The following is a 15,702-nucleotide window of genomic DNA, read 5'->3' on the forward strand; positions in this document are numbered from 1 at the left end:
AAAACCGGACCGGACGTTGAACCGGTGAGACAACTGATTCAAGGTTCAATAGGTTCAACCGGATAAAAAAATAAATAAATATATATAAAAAAAATAAAATGATGTTTCATTGAACATAAAATTAAAAATTTCATACATATAATAAACAATTCTTAAGTTAACATATTAATTAAAAATTAAAAATTCATACAGATAATATAAAAATTCACACATCGGTAACCAATCCTTAATTTAACACATTAATTAAAAATTCACACATCTAAAATCAAACTCATAGTTTAACACAATATTAAGATTAAAATTAAATTAATTAACACCAATTATTAAAGAGGTTGTTCTCTACCTAATTTTTAAATTTTTCCCTTAATTTAATATGTTTTTTAAAAAATGGCAAAAAACCAGGGTCAATCCGGTTCACTGGTTCAACACCGGTTCGCGGTTCAACCCCGGTTTGATACGGTTTAATATAGTTGAACCTGTATAGCTAAAACCGGACCAGACACTTGACTGGTTCGCGGTTCGACCGGCCGGTCCGGTTCGATTTTCAAAACACTGGAAATTTCTTAAAAAGAAACCCTTCAAAACCCCTCTAAACCCTTACCCTTCTAATTTTTTTTGTGTTGCAAACATGGGTTTGTAGAAACCCTTACTAACCCTTTCCCTCCCAAACAAGGGTTTCTATCAACCCTTACTAACCCTTCCCTACTAACCCCTCTAAACCCTCTATCCAATCAAACCTAAAGGTCAATCTGTTTTTTTTTTTTTTCAAGGGTTAGTCCCTCCATTGTAAAAATAAAAAAAAAATAAAAATTAACAAAGTAATTGTTCATCCCTCCATCTTACGCATCTTCGAATTGGACGTTATCCCATTTATTAACGATTACAGAATTTGAGCAAACAGTAAGCACAAATGTCTTCTGCGACCTTCTTCACCCCTCCACCACCACAGTCATACACCACCACAAGCCGCTCCTCTACCAATCTCTACCCTCCGCCACCAGATAATCTTGCAATCCTAATCGATAAGTCCAAATTCGTAACCCACCTTAACCAAATCCACGCCTTCCTCTACCGCCACAATCTCCATGACCACCCAATTCTCAATTTCAAGCTCCAACGCTCTTACTCCTCTCTCGGTCGCCTAACCCACTCTCTTGCTCTCTTTAACCAAACTAAAAACCCCAATGTTTTCTTCTACTCCTCAATTATCCACGCCCATTCTTTGCATAATCTGCACCACCAAGCCCTCATCTTTTACATTCAAATGCTAACTCAAGAAGTTCCCCCAAATGCGTTTACCTTCTCTTCGATTTTGAAGTCGTGCCCGCTTGAGCCCGCGAAAGTTATACATGGTCAGGCGATAAAACTCGGGTTGGATTCGGAATTGTATGTGAGGACTTGTCTTGTTGATGTGTATGCGAGAGGGGGTGATGTTGCGTCTGCAAGTAAGTTGTTTGATGAAATGTCTGAGAGAAATTTAGTGTCAGTGACTGCTATGATTACTTGTTACTCAAAGAATGGTATGATTAAGGATGCAAAAGCCTTGTTTGATGGATTGCAGGAAAGGGATTTAGTTAGTTGGAATGTGATGATTGATGGTTATGTGCAGCATGGTTTGGCTAATGAAGGATTGATGCTGTTTAGGCAAATGCTGAAGGCTAAAGTGAAGCCTAATGAAGTAACTGTTTTAGCTGTTCTTTCTGCTTGTGGGCAAATTGGTGCTTTGGAATCAGGGAAATGGGTTCATTCTTATATCCAGAACAGTGGGATTGAGATAAATGTTCATGTAGCTACTGCTTTAATCGACATGTATAGCAAATGTGGGAATTTGGATGAGGCGCGGTTAGTTTTCGAAAGGATCAGGAACAAGGACATTGTTGTTTGGAATTCGATGATTACAGGGTATGCTACTCATGGATTCAGTGAAGATGCTTTGCAGTTATTCAATGAGATGTGCAAGTTAGGTTACAAACCTACAGATATAACCTTCATTAGCATTTTGAATGCTTGTAGTCATGCCGGTTTTGTTACTGATGGATGGAGGTTTTTCAATTCTATGAAAGATGATTATGGAATTGAACCAAAGATTGAGCATTATGGATGTATGGTTAATCTGCTCGGCCGCGCCGGGCATTTGAAAGAGGCATATGAATTTGTTAAGAACATGGACATTGAGCCAGATCCTGTCTTATGGGGAACTCTGCTTGCTGCTTGTAGGCTCCATGGTAACCTTGCTTTAGGAGAGGAAGTAGCAGAGTTTCTCATTGAAAAAAATCTTGCAAATTCAGGGACGTATATTCTCCTATCCAACATATATGCAGCAGCTGGGAATTGGGAAGCTGTAGCAAAGATGAGGACTTTGTTGAAAGACAGTGGGATCGAAAAAGAACCCGGTTGTAGCTCGATCGAAGTGAGGAACAGGGTTCATGAGTTTTTAGCTGGAGATTTGAGACATCCAAAGAGCAAAGAAATTTATATGATGTTGGAGGAAATTGATGGTTGGCTCAAGGCTCATGGTTATACGCCTCAAACAGAGATCGTTTTACACGACCTAGGCGATGAACAGAAACAAAAGTCTCTTAAAGTTCATAGTGAGAAACTTGCCATTGCTTATGGGCTTATCAGTACTAAACCAGGAACTACCATAAAGATTGTAAAGAACCTTCGAGTCTGTTCGGATTGCCATGCAGTGACAAAGTTGATATCGAAGGTCACTGGACGGAAAATTGTAATGAGAGACAGAAACAGGTTCCACCATTTTGTTAATGGTTCGTGTTCTTGTGGGGATTACTGGTGAATTCTAAAATTTGTTCCAGTTCCTCTTGTTATGTTCATGTTCTGCATAAAGATCTATCATTTGCAAGGTTTGTCAAGCTGAGCAGCGATCTTCTGCTCGGAATGTTCACAAACGTTTTGGTGTCAAAATTTTGTTATACTGAAAAATAAGATGCTGAAGAATCCAAAAGACAACAATGGCATATAGGAAAGTTAAGATAATATTTGAACAGGGATCACTACAATTAGAATAGTTATGTACATCATTACTGATCAATGTCATACAATGCATAACCCTACCTGACATTGGGGTGAGAATTTCATCCAACTTAAAAACAACATATTAAAATTGCCACTACAAGTCTACAACTATATTTAAAAATAATAAAAACAAAAACCTAATGAAAAACCGCGATAGCAACTAATGATCGGTCATCCCTGACTATGTAATGCCCTAAGATCTTGAAGAGGGCAATCCTTGAATCACAAGTTACCCTATCGAGTACTTACATTCTCAAGTCTAAAATACATACTGTATTGTTGGCAAAGCATGCGGCAATTTTGTCGCCTTCTTTATTCCAACAAACCTCAAATATTCCCCCGTTACCCGTGTATGTCTTCACAATCTTAACTTCCTTCAGAGACCAGATGTTGATACATCTATCAAGAGACCCGCTTGCAAGATACTCGCCATTTGGGCTAAATGCAACAGAGTACACTGGATCCCTGGGGAGTCAAAACGAGTCGTTTGTCAAGAACAAGTTAAAAATATTGCAAAGGATGGTACAAAAACAATAATAAGAGGATAACAGAACTGTTATCCAAGTACAAGACTTCTCAACAGTTAATTACTTTTTCAACCTTTCTAATTACTTAAAAGCATGAGGTTAAGTAGATCACCTGTGCCCATTTAAGCTGCAGATAAGTTTCCCAAGCTCCACATCCCATAACTTCACTGTTGAGTCAAATGATGCACTGTATATAATATTCACAGAATATAAGAATACAAGACACATAATAGAATACAGTTATACCGCCAAATAAAACAAGCATCCCCTCAGGATAAAATTTTTTTCTAAACACAGACTAGCAATGACTGGATTCAAGCTCAAGGATGAAGGCAGTAAATCATGATGCCTAGGTTCATCGAAACAACAATCACCTTGCCAGAACCAATTGTTGATTAGGATTATTTGTGCCAGGTCCAGTGGGGCTCCACCTGATAGTGTAAATCTCCTGAAAAAAGATTATCCAATGCCAAGAATCAGAATCTGATGATTGACTATAATAAAAGCGTGCCACCAACAATAATAATAATAACAGCCAACAAACAAACAAATGGAAGGCACGATAGTTGCTCAGGGAGTACCTTAGAATGTTCTCTCAAGTCATGAACATATTTTTCTTGCTTCATGCTCCATATCTGCAGCAAGAATTCCAATTAGAGTGATGACATTAGAAACTAACAGACGAGCTCAAAGGACAGATCCATTTGACTTGAGAAAGGGCTTCTAAAAATCTCAGACTGGCAGGAGGAGGTACTGCATGATTTATATCCATATAGCATAGAAGATAGAACTTAACATGAAATGTAAGTCCAAGAAAACATAGAAGTGTATATACCTTAGCGCTAATATCGTCAGAGCATGAAGCCAGCAATGAGCCTGTTGGATCCCATTTAACACAATTAACCTCTCCCTGAAATGTAAATTACACAAATTTCAGTCCCCAAACACTGCAAATTGTAAAACAATGGTTCAAAAAAATTTAGTAATCATCACAAACTTGAAGCCAACTTATCAAACCACTTAAGAACTATCAGAAACTTGAACCCAACTTATATAATAACCATCTAACAACAGGACTTGTCAAATTACAAAATTCCACATTACAAATAACAGCACTGGTACAACCTAACAGTGCATCAGATTAGGTACTAACTATACCTGCCAACCTGAAATCAACCAGACACGTATTTGCTCAAATCAGTATTTAACAGGATAATAATTGTCTAACAACTCTCCCTCTCTCTCTCTCTCTCTCTCTCTCTCCCCTCTCCTCCCCCCCAAAAACAACATTTCACTCCCACTCCGTTCTCTCCTCCAGCAGTTTGAGTATCACCTGTAGCCAATTTCACCAAGGCATTCAAAGCCAGCTAAAAACCTTACCCATTGAAAGTTTCCCTTGAGTAAATCATCACATTAAAATCTCAAATAAACCTTAAATGGTAATCTTCAATTGAATACATAACATACCTGATGGCCAGCAAAAGTTTTAACAGCACGAGTGTCTCCAACTTTACAAACATAAATCATGTTGTCCGTGGAGCTTGTTGCAAATGAAACATTATTGCGCCAGTCAACATCAAGTATAGGACCTACATGCAAACAAATATGAGAGCTCAAGTCCAACAACAATCAGTAACGCTAACACCTGCTTGGTGAAAACAAATATATAAAAAAGTGAAATCCTTGATGCAATTAAAACCTGAATGAAATTCAAACTGCTGTTTCCATTCCTCTGTTTTCACATCCCACACTATAGCAGTTTTGTCACAGCTTCCAGTAAGAAGATAATCCCCCTTCTTGTTCCATTTCAAAGAAAATATTGGTCCTTTGTGTTTACTCAATGTAGTCTTAAGTTCACCTGGACCAGAAAAAGATATTCCCAAAGTATGGTGAAAAGCAGGAGTAGCAGAGTAGCAGCATCATACACCACAATTGACTAGGATAATTGAAAATAATACATTAGAAAGTAACAACCAAAAGTACGACATTAACATAAGAAGTACGCACTCCAAGTTGAAAAGACTCATCTAGAACCTAAGGTTGGCCTGGTCTGCCTCGGTATATCTACATTATATTTTTCTTTTTCAAAAATCTGGTGGAAGAACTTGGGATATATGTATAATATTTCTGCTACAGTAAGATTTTCAGGTGAGAAAAATTCAACAGGGGAAGAAGCTTATCAAAATAAGGAATTGTATATTTGGCTTCAAACACTAAAAAGTCAAAACAGAAAACAAATGAAAAGTCGACTAGCAACCCATTCAATGTGTAGTCTATCTTTTTAATGTTAAATCTACTGCATGCTTTAGAACAGGAAACACAAGGACACAGTATACTAACATATCTTACCATTTGTATTCCATATTCTTGCCTGCCCATCATACGAACCTGTTGCAAGTAAAGTCCCCTCACCCTGCATGTGGAGATGAATTAATGAAATTACTTGGAAGCAAACAAGAGAAAGTTTAGCATCAAATGTAATCTTCTTACTTCAGCCAGAACTTGAAATTCAAATCATTCAAAATCCGACACCCAGCAAACTGTATAGGTAAAAAGGACAATTGAATACTATTACTTTCATATACACATGAAAGAAACATAACTAGCCAAGAGAAATTGGGATTACAACAGGAGCATTATGAAAAGGAAGAAAACTGGTCAGCAATTGGAGTTTGAGACTGGCACTTGTGAAGTCATACAATGCAACAATTTAAAACCAACAGGAGTGTATGTGATGTCAGAACATATCTTAAGGTTGGTAAATGTAAATAACACTCTTTTTCCTTCATCATCACAAGCTCCATTGACATCATCATCATTGTATTAACCACATCCACAGCCATAAACTCTATTATGCTGCATATTCCACTTTCCAGCACCACAAGCAACTACATTTTATACCTAAAGCTTGTTCTGGAATTAGAATGGTCGGAAAAAGGCTCAAAATACTCAAAACAAGAATCTAAATTATAGAAAATCCATGGAGTAGGTGTCACAATCACTTGAATCACAAGGAGATCTGTTTATATACCAGGAATTACATCTGATTGTTCATAAATTTGCTTATCTCCTATGGTGGAGCCTATATGAAGATAAAATCATTGGGCCTGGCTTATCGAGCTTACTTCTAGCCCCAATCCCATGTGAAAATCAAATTACAAAAACAAACAATATAATTGAAACAAAGTTGAGAGAGAGAGAGAGAGAAAGAGACTGATTTTCATTAACAGTAAAGTCAGTTCCATTCAGCCCTATAGATCATCCTCTCCATATTTAGTTCCTTTGAGCATTTTTATTATGATGAACTACATGGCCTCCATCTCCTTGGGTAAACTGTACTTGTTACAAAGAGTATTATTTTCTGTTGTTTTGACTAAGTTCCCTTGGAAGTAATAGTTTTGGAACCCTTTCCCATTTCTAAATTTGTTCTCTATGCAGACCCCTCAAAGAAGAACATATAAAAAACAGAGCAAAGCAACACAAAGCCTGTTAATTGAAAGTCATCACCGTGAAATAAAACCTCATGGCATGAACAACTACAACATGAAAACCCATAATATAGATAAGCTCAAGACTGTTATATCAGAAGACAATATCAATGGACACTTATCAACTGCGATTATTTGCAAAAGAAACCTGTAAGAAAACTCACATTCCAATCTAGTGTTGTAACGTCTTTACTCTTCTCATTTGTTCTTCCCTTTACATGCTTCAATACAAGCACATTTGGAGGACTGTTTTGCACACCAGATCTAGAGGCACACTCAGCTATTGTCCAAATGCGTGCCGTGGAATCTCCAGAGCTAGAAATTTAGGCAAAGAAAGTGAAACATGCACCAATTAGAATAAAGGGCACATAACCTTGTTAATCTAATATTGCATCAAAACACCATATAACAAGGAATTTATATTACAATTTTATAATTTGTAAATATATTATTGACAATTCTTCATTATCATTATTAAAAAAAAAAAAAACAAAGTTAGCCCATTCATGCAAGTGATAATATGGCAATGGTCATAACTTTCAGTCATGAGGTACTCAAAACAAAATTTAAGGAAACTGGATCAAGAAGCAAGGAAACTCTAAGAAAAATCAGTTGTCAAAATCGTACATGTGATAAGACTGAAAGTTAAATTTCACCACCGTTTCTAGTTCCAAATCTTACAAGCATGAAAATACTGTCCAAAACGTATTACCAAACCCATATCAGACCAAATTAATCACCATTGATTCATTTTCTTGGCCAAAGTAACTTAAATGTTTTAGGAAGTGATATAAGCATATACTAGATAAGCTTGCCGGAGGTGGCTTAATTCACATAAGGATAAGCAACGAAAACATTTTTAATACTCCATATCTATAGATTAAAAGTTGCAATCAATTCAATGTTACTAAAATGAACATAACATGGCAAATCTCATGAAGCAATACCTTCATTATACAGGGTAAAGAAAAGATCAAAAGGAAAAAAGCATTAACCTATCATCATTATATGCTGATAGATAGACAGTGAATTGCCCTTAGAGGAATTATCTTAACAAAAGGAAAAATACCCACCCAGATGCAAGGAGCGATCCTGTTGGACTCCATGCACAGGCACAAACCTGAAGGAATAAAGAGAAGAAATGCATTGAAGCAAATATATCCACCTGAATATAGCACTGGAAGAAGAGAGAGAGAGAGAAGCAAAATAAGTAAATACAACATGAGGATCAGATAATGTTCCAACCTCAGATGTATGACCCTCCAAAATCATCACATCAGAACTGGGAATCTCACACGCCTGAGATGTTGATGTTGGGGAGACATCCATTGATTCTGGTCCTATATAACAGAAGACGTGATTAAATAGAGATTGAGAGCAGTCTCTCGACAATTTGCTCAGCAAAAAATAAATTGACAACTCAAAATGATTATCAATTTACCATTCTCTACTGCTATACAGAAATTAACAATATAAAGTCGGTCTAGGTGTCACCACAGATGCAAGATATTGCAAGAGAAACAGGTTGGACAACACTAATAATGACTTCTCACTTTCTTTTTCTTAAACCAAAATTTCCATATATAAATTGCTCTGGATGCTATGAAGTGACATTGACCAAAACTTACTACCTTTTATACTACAAAGGTGAACCAGAAAAACCCCAACAGGGAGGCAAGCCATATAGTTAAATACCATAAACGCATCTGGCATATTGCACTTTCCAAGGGAAGTACCCCTGAATTGCATCATTTTGTTGAATCTACCTCCAAGCCTCCAACCAAGGTGATAAATGAGATATTCCTAATAAACTGCACATAAAGCTTCTTTATTTGGAGCTCCATGTAGTTTTTCACAATTAGCTGCCAAGTACTGTTCTACATAGTTGTTAAAGGCGTGCCTCACTCAAGGCTCAAGGTCTTGAACCTTGAATGCAGAAAGCGAGGGGCTGTACAAAAGGCTCTCGCCTTGTGCCCCTCGCTTGCGAGGGTTTTCACTAGGTTTTTTTTATGTTTTTTGTAAAATATCTGTTTGATTAATCTCAACCACTAATCTAACTTAAATAAGATTAATCTTCACCCTTGATCTAAATAAGAATATCAAGAGTCATAACTAAATATAGAAAGAATAGAGAAGGATTAAGAGCAGTCACGTAAAGAAAGAAGAGTCTCCTCCACTCCACGCAAAAATAAACTGCGACAGACACAGTGAAGAACAAACAGAGAACGTTCGGCCTGGAATTGTGAGTGTTCTTTTTGATTGACAATGAATGGTTATTTGTTTAGTAACATTAGTTATACTTAGGTTAAGACGTTAAGTATATGTTAATGTCTATATGAAGTATGAACTTGACTTGGTGTCTTTGGCATTTATGATTTAGTATTATGTTTTTATGTGGTTTTGTTTTGTTTCCGTGGTCATAAGTGTTTTTTTTTTTTTATGCTTAACTAGTAAAAGAGTATATATATATATATTTTTTTATGCGCCTCGTGTTCCTAAGGCGCGCGCTTTGAGCCTAGCTTCAGGACCCCTTAGCGCGCCTTGCGCCTTTAACAACTATGCTGTTCTACTAGTATTTTTCAGTGTCAACTCCAGTCTCCAGGTAGTTTCTCAAACCATATCTGTTTTTTACATATATAATGCTAATGCATAATAGCATTCTTTTCCTTGTGTCCCTTAATATGTGACATAGAAAAACATGATTCGTCCTCTAAACACAATGAGACCAAACAACCCTCATGACATTGGCATATCTTTCAACGTTAATCAACTACTTGCCCTTTTATTTTAATCTTTAGGGAAGGATATCACCCAAAAGATCAATCCGTATATTTATCAATCTATATACAATAATGAAAATAAATAGTTACAGGAATATAAGTTATTTTCATTTCATATAATTCAACACGGGAACTGAGGAACAACGTCATAATCACAGGACAATGAGAATGATACTAACATGATATTTTCTAAGAAGTAAGAAAGAATCAACATTCAAAACTTTTAAAGTTTAATTGTTTGAAAACAATCATCCCACAACAGTAGAGTTAACCATTCCAAAATCATGAAAACACATAAATCCAGTTCATTGCAAAGGAATGATGAAGGAAGACATCTAACTATAAATGAAGATAAGCATTTGTGCAATACTCGGATAAAAGTAGAGCATAAGAACTATGATAATCTCGTAGAAATAGTTAAGGTTGTCATACCAATATTAGCATGAGAAAGAAATTGAATAAATCAAACATGGAACTAAAGTACCTCCAGAAATCCCATTTTCGTCATGTTTGACGTTATTCTTATCCACTTGTTCAGCAACCATTTCTCTGTCAGTATTATCTGCATGCTGCTTTGCTCGCTCTTTTTCTTTTTCTACCCTTTCTCTGTCCTTTTCACTATCCTTCTCCCTTTCATGCCTGTCCTTCTCTCTTACTCGTGATCGTTCTTTTTCATGTTCCTTTTCCAACTCTTTATCTTTTTCTTTTTCTTTTTCTTTTTCCTTATCTTTATCTCTGTCCTTATGCGAATTCTTTCTCCTATCTTTAATAATTTGCCTTAATTCATATACGTCTTTTGTTATAAGATCCAATGGTTGCAAGAATGAAAAATCTTCATCTACATCTCCATCACTCTGGCAAGCTTAAAACAAATCTTGATCAGCATAAACTGAAAAATCGGGCAAATAGTAAACTAATGGACAATAGCTGAACATCACAAACAAGAAACAAAAGATTTAAGCATGCTAACATTACTCAAATTTGCTTCCATCTCCAGGTACTGAATTCCCTTTTGCACAAAAGTAATAAGTGCGCCAGGTGGGACCATATTGCCATCTATGGTACATTTGTTAATACCTGCCTCATATCCTAAAGCAAAAGCTGAATGTGTAAAACCTGAAAGAATGTGACAGATTACATTACACATTAGAACAACCCCTCAAATATTATAAAAGATTTTGGAGCAATCACCTGAGGAAAATCTAAAGGCTCCAAACTCTTTATATGCATCAAGTGTTCTAATTTAAATTTCATAAATGAAGCTAATTTTTTTCAGGACATATTTCATAGTTGGTGAAGGTGCAATAAGAAATTCTGGGCAGTTAAGTTTGTGAACATTAAAAATTCATCCCAAGCTAATTATTCATGGTGATTACTATGCAGTTCCATACCTCATTCAAAATAAAAAAATGAAGTAATGCAACATAATCTAAGTGCCACACACTCCATTTAATATGTGACAGTCCAAAATTTCCCAAACTTTTCTCCATCACAAAGAACACTTCATCAAAAAAGATAATGCCCTAGAGCAAACTATTATGAAAATTATACTGAAGTCTAATTTTTTCCAGAACATATTTCATAGTTGGTGAAGGTGCAATAAGAAATTCTGGACAGTTAAGTTTGTGAACATTAAAAATTCATCCCAAGCTAATTATTCAAGGTGATTACTATGCAGTTCCATACCTCATTCAAAATATTAAAAAATGAAGTAATGCAACATAATCTAAGTGGCACACACTCCATTTAATATGCTACAGTCCAAAATTTCCAAAACTTTTCTCCATCACAAAGAACACTTCATCAGAAAAGATAATGCCCTAGAGCAAACTATTATGAAAATTATACTAAAGTCTAATTTTTTTCAGAATATATTTCATAGTTGGTGAAGGTGCAATAAGAAATTCTGGACAGTTAAGTTTGTGAACATTAAAAATTCATCCCAAACTAATTATTCATGGTGATTACTATGTAGTTCCATACCTCATTCAAAATGAAAAAAAATGAAGTAATGTAACATAATCTAAGTGCCACACACTCCAAGTAATATGTGACAGTCCAAAATTTCCATAACTTTTCTCCATCACAAATAACACTTCAAAAAGATAAATGCCCTAGAGCAAACTATTATGAAAATTATACTAAAGTCTAACTGAAAAAGAAAGACCAGTCGAAGGGAAACAAAATCAGGACCCACAGATCTAGAATCCCTAGCTTCTTTCTGCTCCAATAAACACATAAATGGCTAATAATTTCCAATTAACAGGATATACAGCTAGAAAATTGAACAAAACCTAACCTTGTGTCCAGAAATAGTAATAGAAGACGGCATTAAAAGAAGGGCGAAATAAGTTGAATAACGGGAGAAAACGAGGTAAAGGAAGAAAGATTTAGATTACCGGACTCTTGAAGGTAACGGAAAACGAGGAAATTCATCTCGGAAGACGTTATTGATGTCATCTTCGCAACTTCGGCGGCCGGAATTTGAATCTTAGAATAAAACTAGAGTCGAGCTACAACAGCCAGAGAGAAATAGTGAAAGAAAAAGAGATGATGGAAGGTCCCCGGAGAAAATGGGGTGTTTTATGGTGGAGAAAAGGGGTGAGCAAAGCTCTGCAACTGTAAACCGTATATGCGAGAAAGAGAAGTTTTTATGTAATTTATTGTTATTATATTAATAAAAAATAAATAAATGTTGACGTTAACTGGATCTTTTCTTATCGGGCTTATACTTATCGTTTTAGTTGGGCTTGTGGGTAGGCCCATAAGTTATGAGCCTGTGCTCAAAGCCTGGCCCACGATGGCCTTAACCCCCTCTTCCTGGATAAATGGAGCGGGCCTACATAAACATTAACCCTTGGGCTTTCTATGTGGACTCATCGACACACTAAGGCCCCGTCTGGTACGCTTTAATGGGTGTTGTAATGGAATGACCATTACAATAAAAAAACGCATTATCATGTTTGGTTAGTCATATCACTTTTATCATAATGAAATCATCGTTACATCATTTAATTTTCAGGTGCCCGCTATGGTTACTTTGTTTTTTACAAAGTACTATTACTTGGTGTGTTTTCACCATTAGATGATGGAGAATAAAATTAATCAAATGGTGAAAACACACAAAGTAAGGCTTACTTTGTAAAAAACAATGTAAGCATATCCTTATTCACAAATTTATGTAATTGGCATTACAAACAAAATAGACATGAATTCTCATTACGATTAGCCCTTGTATTTTTATTACCAATGACGAAATGCCAAAAAAACATAAAAATCTAAAAAATGTGAAAAAGTGAAAAAGTGAAAAACCGAAAACGATAAAAAATACAAAAAAACAAAAAAAAAAACATGAAAACGAGAAAAAATACAAAAAATGAAAAAATACAAAATGAAAAAACCGAAAAAATGAGGAATAGAAACAATTCTTACTTATTTTATTTTTATCTATAAATTATTTATAATTTTCATAAAATTTAATTCGGAAATTAAATTATTTGAGTCTTAAAAGTAATTGATTTTTTCAATTAAAAATAGATATAATAAATTCTTAAAAATAAGAGATATAATAAAAATAAGTTCAAGAGTATTATGTTAATAAAGAGCCCATTTGGAAAAATAAAGTTCAAATAAATAAAATTTTATTAAACAAAATGAGTTTGTTGTGAATTGAACCCATAACCATTCATTTTAAAATAAAATTATTAAACCAACTCAACTACTTTGAACTATTGAAATAATACTACATCGTTTAAAAATAAACCAATATTTGATGGGGATACACATGACAAAACTAACGATATTCAAGGGCGGAACCGGTGACCGGAGGGGCTTCGCCCCCCCCCCCCCCCTCCCCCTCCGGGCCCTAGGTTAGCTCTGCTCCTGATTGTTGCAATTACTATTCGACACATCATAAAATTAGAATATTGCAACAGAGTATCTACACATATTTAAGTTCATATCCATTATATATGTCATAGGTTTATAAACTAAATTAGATCACTTAACAGATTGATATATAATAACTCATAATTTACGATTTATAAATGTAAAGACTATATTGTGAATTTTAATCTAATAATTTATAGAGAATAGAGCATCCGATCGAAATATTCAACAACTATATTATTATTAATTAATTATGAGAGAATTTGTGAAATAAATTTTAGATGCTCTTATATTTTGTTATTATTGTTAAGTGAAAGAAGGTAATTGAGAAAAAAAGAGATATGTGCTATCTTTACGAATTTTTAATTCTATTTTAGCACATTGTATTTATGTCTTTTTTTATATATGTGTTGGGGGCTAATTTAATTTTTATATTTTTAGCATATGTTATAATTTTACTCTATAGTTTTTTTATTTAATTAAATTCATCTCTCAACAAAATAAAAATTTGATACAAAAATAGAAAATAATATCAAAATATTATTATAAAAAAGAAAACAAAAAAGAAAAACAAAAGAAAAAAGAGAAATAATAAAAATCAGGGGCAAATTTGTACCATTTTTCAGTAACCCGTCCAGCAACTTCGATAACAAAAACGGACCCCGAAACAGCAAGATAGCAGACAGTTAATATTTTTTTCAGAAAGTTCGGGATGTTAGCTTTCCGGAATGTCAAAAACGGAGCAAAACGGAGCTAAAACGAAGCCGGTAGAATTTTTCAAAGGGAAGTAGTGCTGAAAAACGGGTTTGAACATGTCCAACCCATTACAGGAACTTTTCACGGCATTATCTCCATTCTTCCAACTCCCAACTCAGCCACTTTCTTTCTTCAACTAATGGGAAGGTAATGGGATCATGGTGAGAAATTTAAGGGCCACTAACTTGGAATTTGTTGCTCAAAATCCTATAAATAGAGCTCAAATCCTTCATTCCAATCCCCACTCAAAAATCAATCAAACCCACTCAAAAATCAATCAAAATCAATCAAACACAGACAACTCAAATTTTTCTCTCAAATTCTCTGCCAAAATCGGCCTCTTTATCAATCCTTAGATTCGTAGAAATCGTTCTCTAGCATCTATTTAGTCTAAATAAGGTCTCAATTCCCAGAATCAGTTCTTTAATCTTCAGTTCCTCAAAAAAGCTTTCAATTTTCAGAAACTTCAAATCCGAAATTCTCTTAGTTTAATCAACCAATTCTCAAATCGTTTTTTGCAATCTCTTAGTTAAGTCAGTAAAATCATTACCCAATCATCGGTTCAAACTTTCTTAGTCTAAATCAAATTTCATCATTGTTAAGTTCTTCAAAGCTTCAAGCATTTTCCGTGAAACCAAGATCATCGAAACCCCATTTTCGAGTCATTCTTAGTTTACACACCTATTCCAAATCATATTTGGGAACTTTTTATTGATCTCAATCAATTAAAAAGACCCAGAAACAAGCTTTTTAGTTTTTCATTATTGAAAAATTTATCAAACAACCTTTCTGGTGAGCCGTTTTCCAAATTTTATTTAGAGTTCGTTAGCTGATCATTTTAGCCCAAATTATTTTTAATTTCTTTATTGACATCAATTCTAGAACTTTCAATTTTTATTTCGTTAAAAACGACATCCTATAGCCTTCTAAATCGCCCCCAAAGTACCCTCCACGAAACAGAATCAAGCTTTTGGTTTTTCCAACCATCAAACAATTATTCTGTCGCCCAATTTTCAATAATTTATTCCGATTCTTTTACTCGATCTTTTTCTGAAATTCCAGTTCTAAACCCTTCCTTTGCACACTAACTTTAAATACTAGCCTTCGTCTCGCTATAATCCGACCTCTACAACTCCCGAAATTGAACCCGAAAGTCCCACAAAAGCATCAATTTAGTCTCATTTTGCTGTTGACTTGGTGGTAAATTTCTGCTCAAGTCCTTGAACT

General features: G+C 34.9%; 2 protein-coding genes across 3 annotated transcripts; one reads left to right on the forward strand and one right to left on the reverse strand.

The window, feature by feature from the left end:
* Positions 1-828: 828 nt before the first annotated feature.
* Positions 829-2,959, forward strand: LOC136228975 (pentatricopeptide repeat-containing protein ELI1, chloroplastic). The gene has a single exon (XM_066017482.1). It carries the CDS (start codon positions 911-913, stop codon positions 2,795-2,797), a length of 1,887 nt encoding a protein of 628 aa, XP_065873554.1. The 5' UTR covers positions 829-910; the 3' UTR covers positions 2,798-2,959.
* Positions 2,960-2,980: 21 nt separating this feature from the next.
* On the reverse strand, positions 2,981-12,473 carry LOC136228976 (WD40 repeat-containing protein HOS15). Of its 2 annotated transcripts, none has more exons than XM_066017483.1 (14): positions 12,231-12,473; positions 10,807-10,947; positions 10,316-10,693; positions 8,297-8,391; positions 8,125-8,171; positions 7,216-7,366; positions 5,913-5,976; positions 5,263-5,421; positions 5,031-5,152; positions 4,399-4,473; positions 4,145-4,198; positions 3,938-4,011; positions 3,676-3,750; positions 2,981-3,501 (listed from the first exon to the last, which is right to left on the reverse strand). In XM_066017483.1, exons 1-14 carry the CDS (start codon positions 12,289-12,291, stop codon positions 3,282-3,284), a joined length of 1,716 nt encoding a protein of 571 aa, XP_065873555.1. In that variant the 5' UTR covers positions 12,292-12,473; the 3' UTR covers positions 2,981-3,281. The 2 variants fall into 2 exon arrangements, with proteins under 2 accessions (XP_065873555.1, XP_065873556.1); XM_066017484.1 differs by having other exon boundaries at positions 10,316-10,685; positions 10,802-10,947.
* Positions 12,474-15,702: the final 3,229 nt, after the last annotated feature.

Source organism: Euphorbia lathyris, chromosome 5, assembly GCF_963576675.1.
Source record: "Euphorbia lathyris chromosome 5, ddEupLath1.1, whole genome shotgun sequence".
NCBI classification, from domain to species: Eukaryota; Viridiplantae; Streptophyta; class Magnoliopsida; order Malpighiales; family Euphorbiaceae; genus Euphorbia; species Euphorbia lathyris.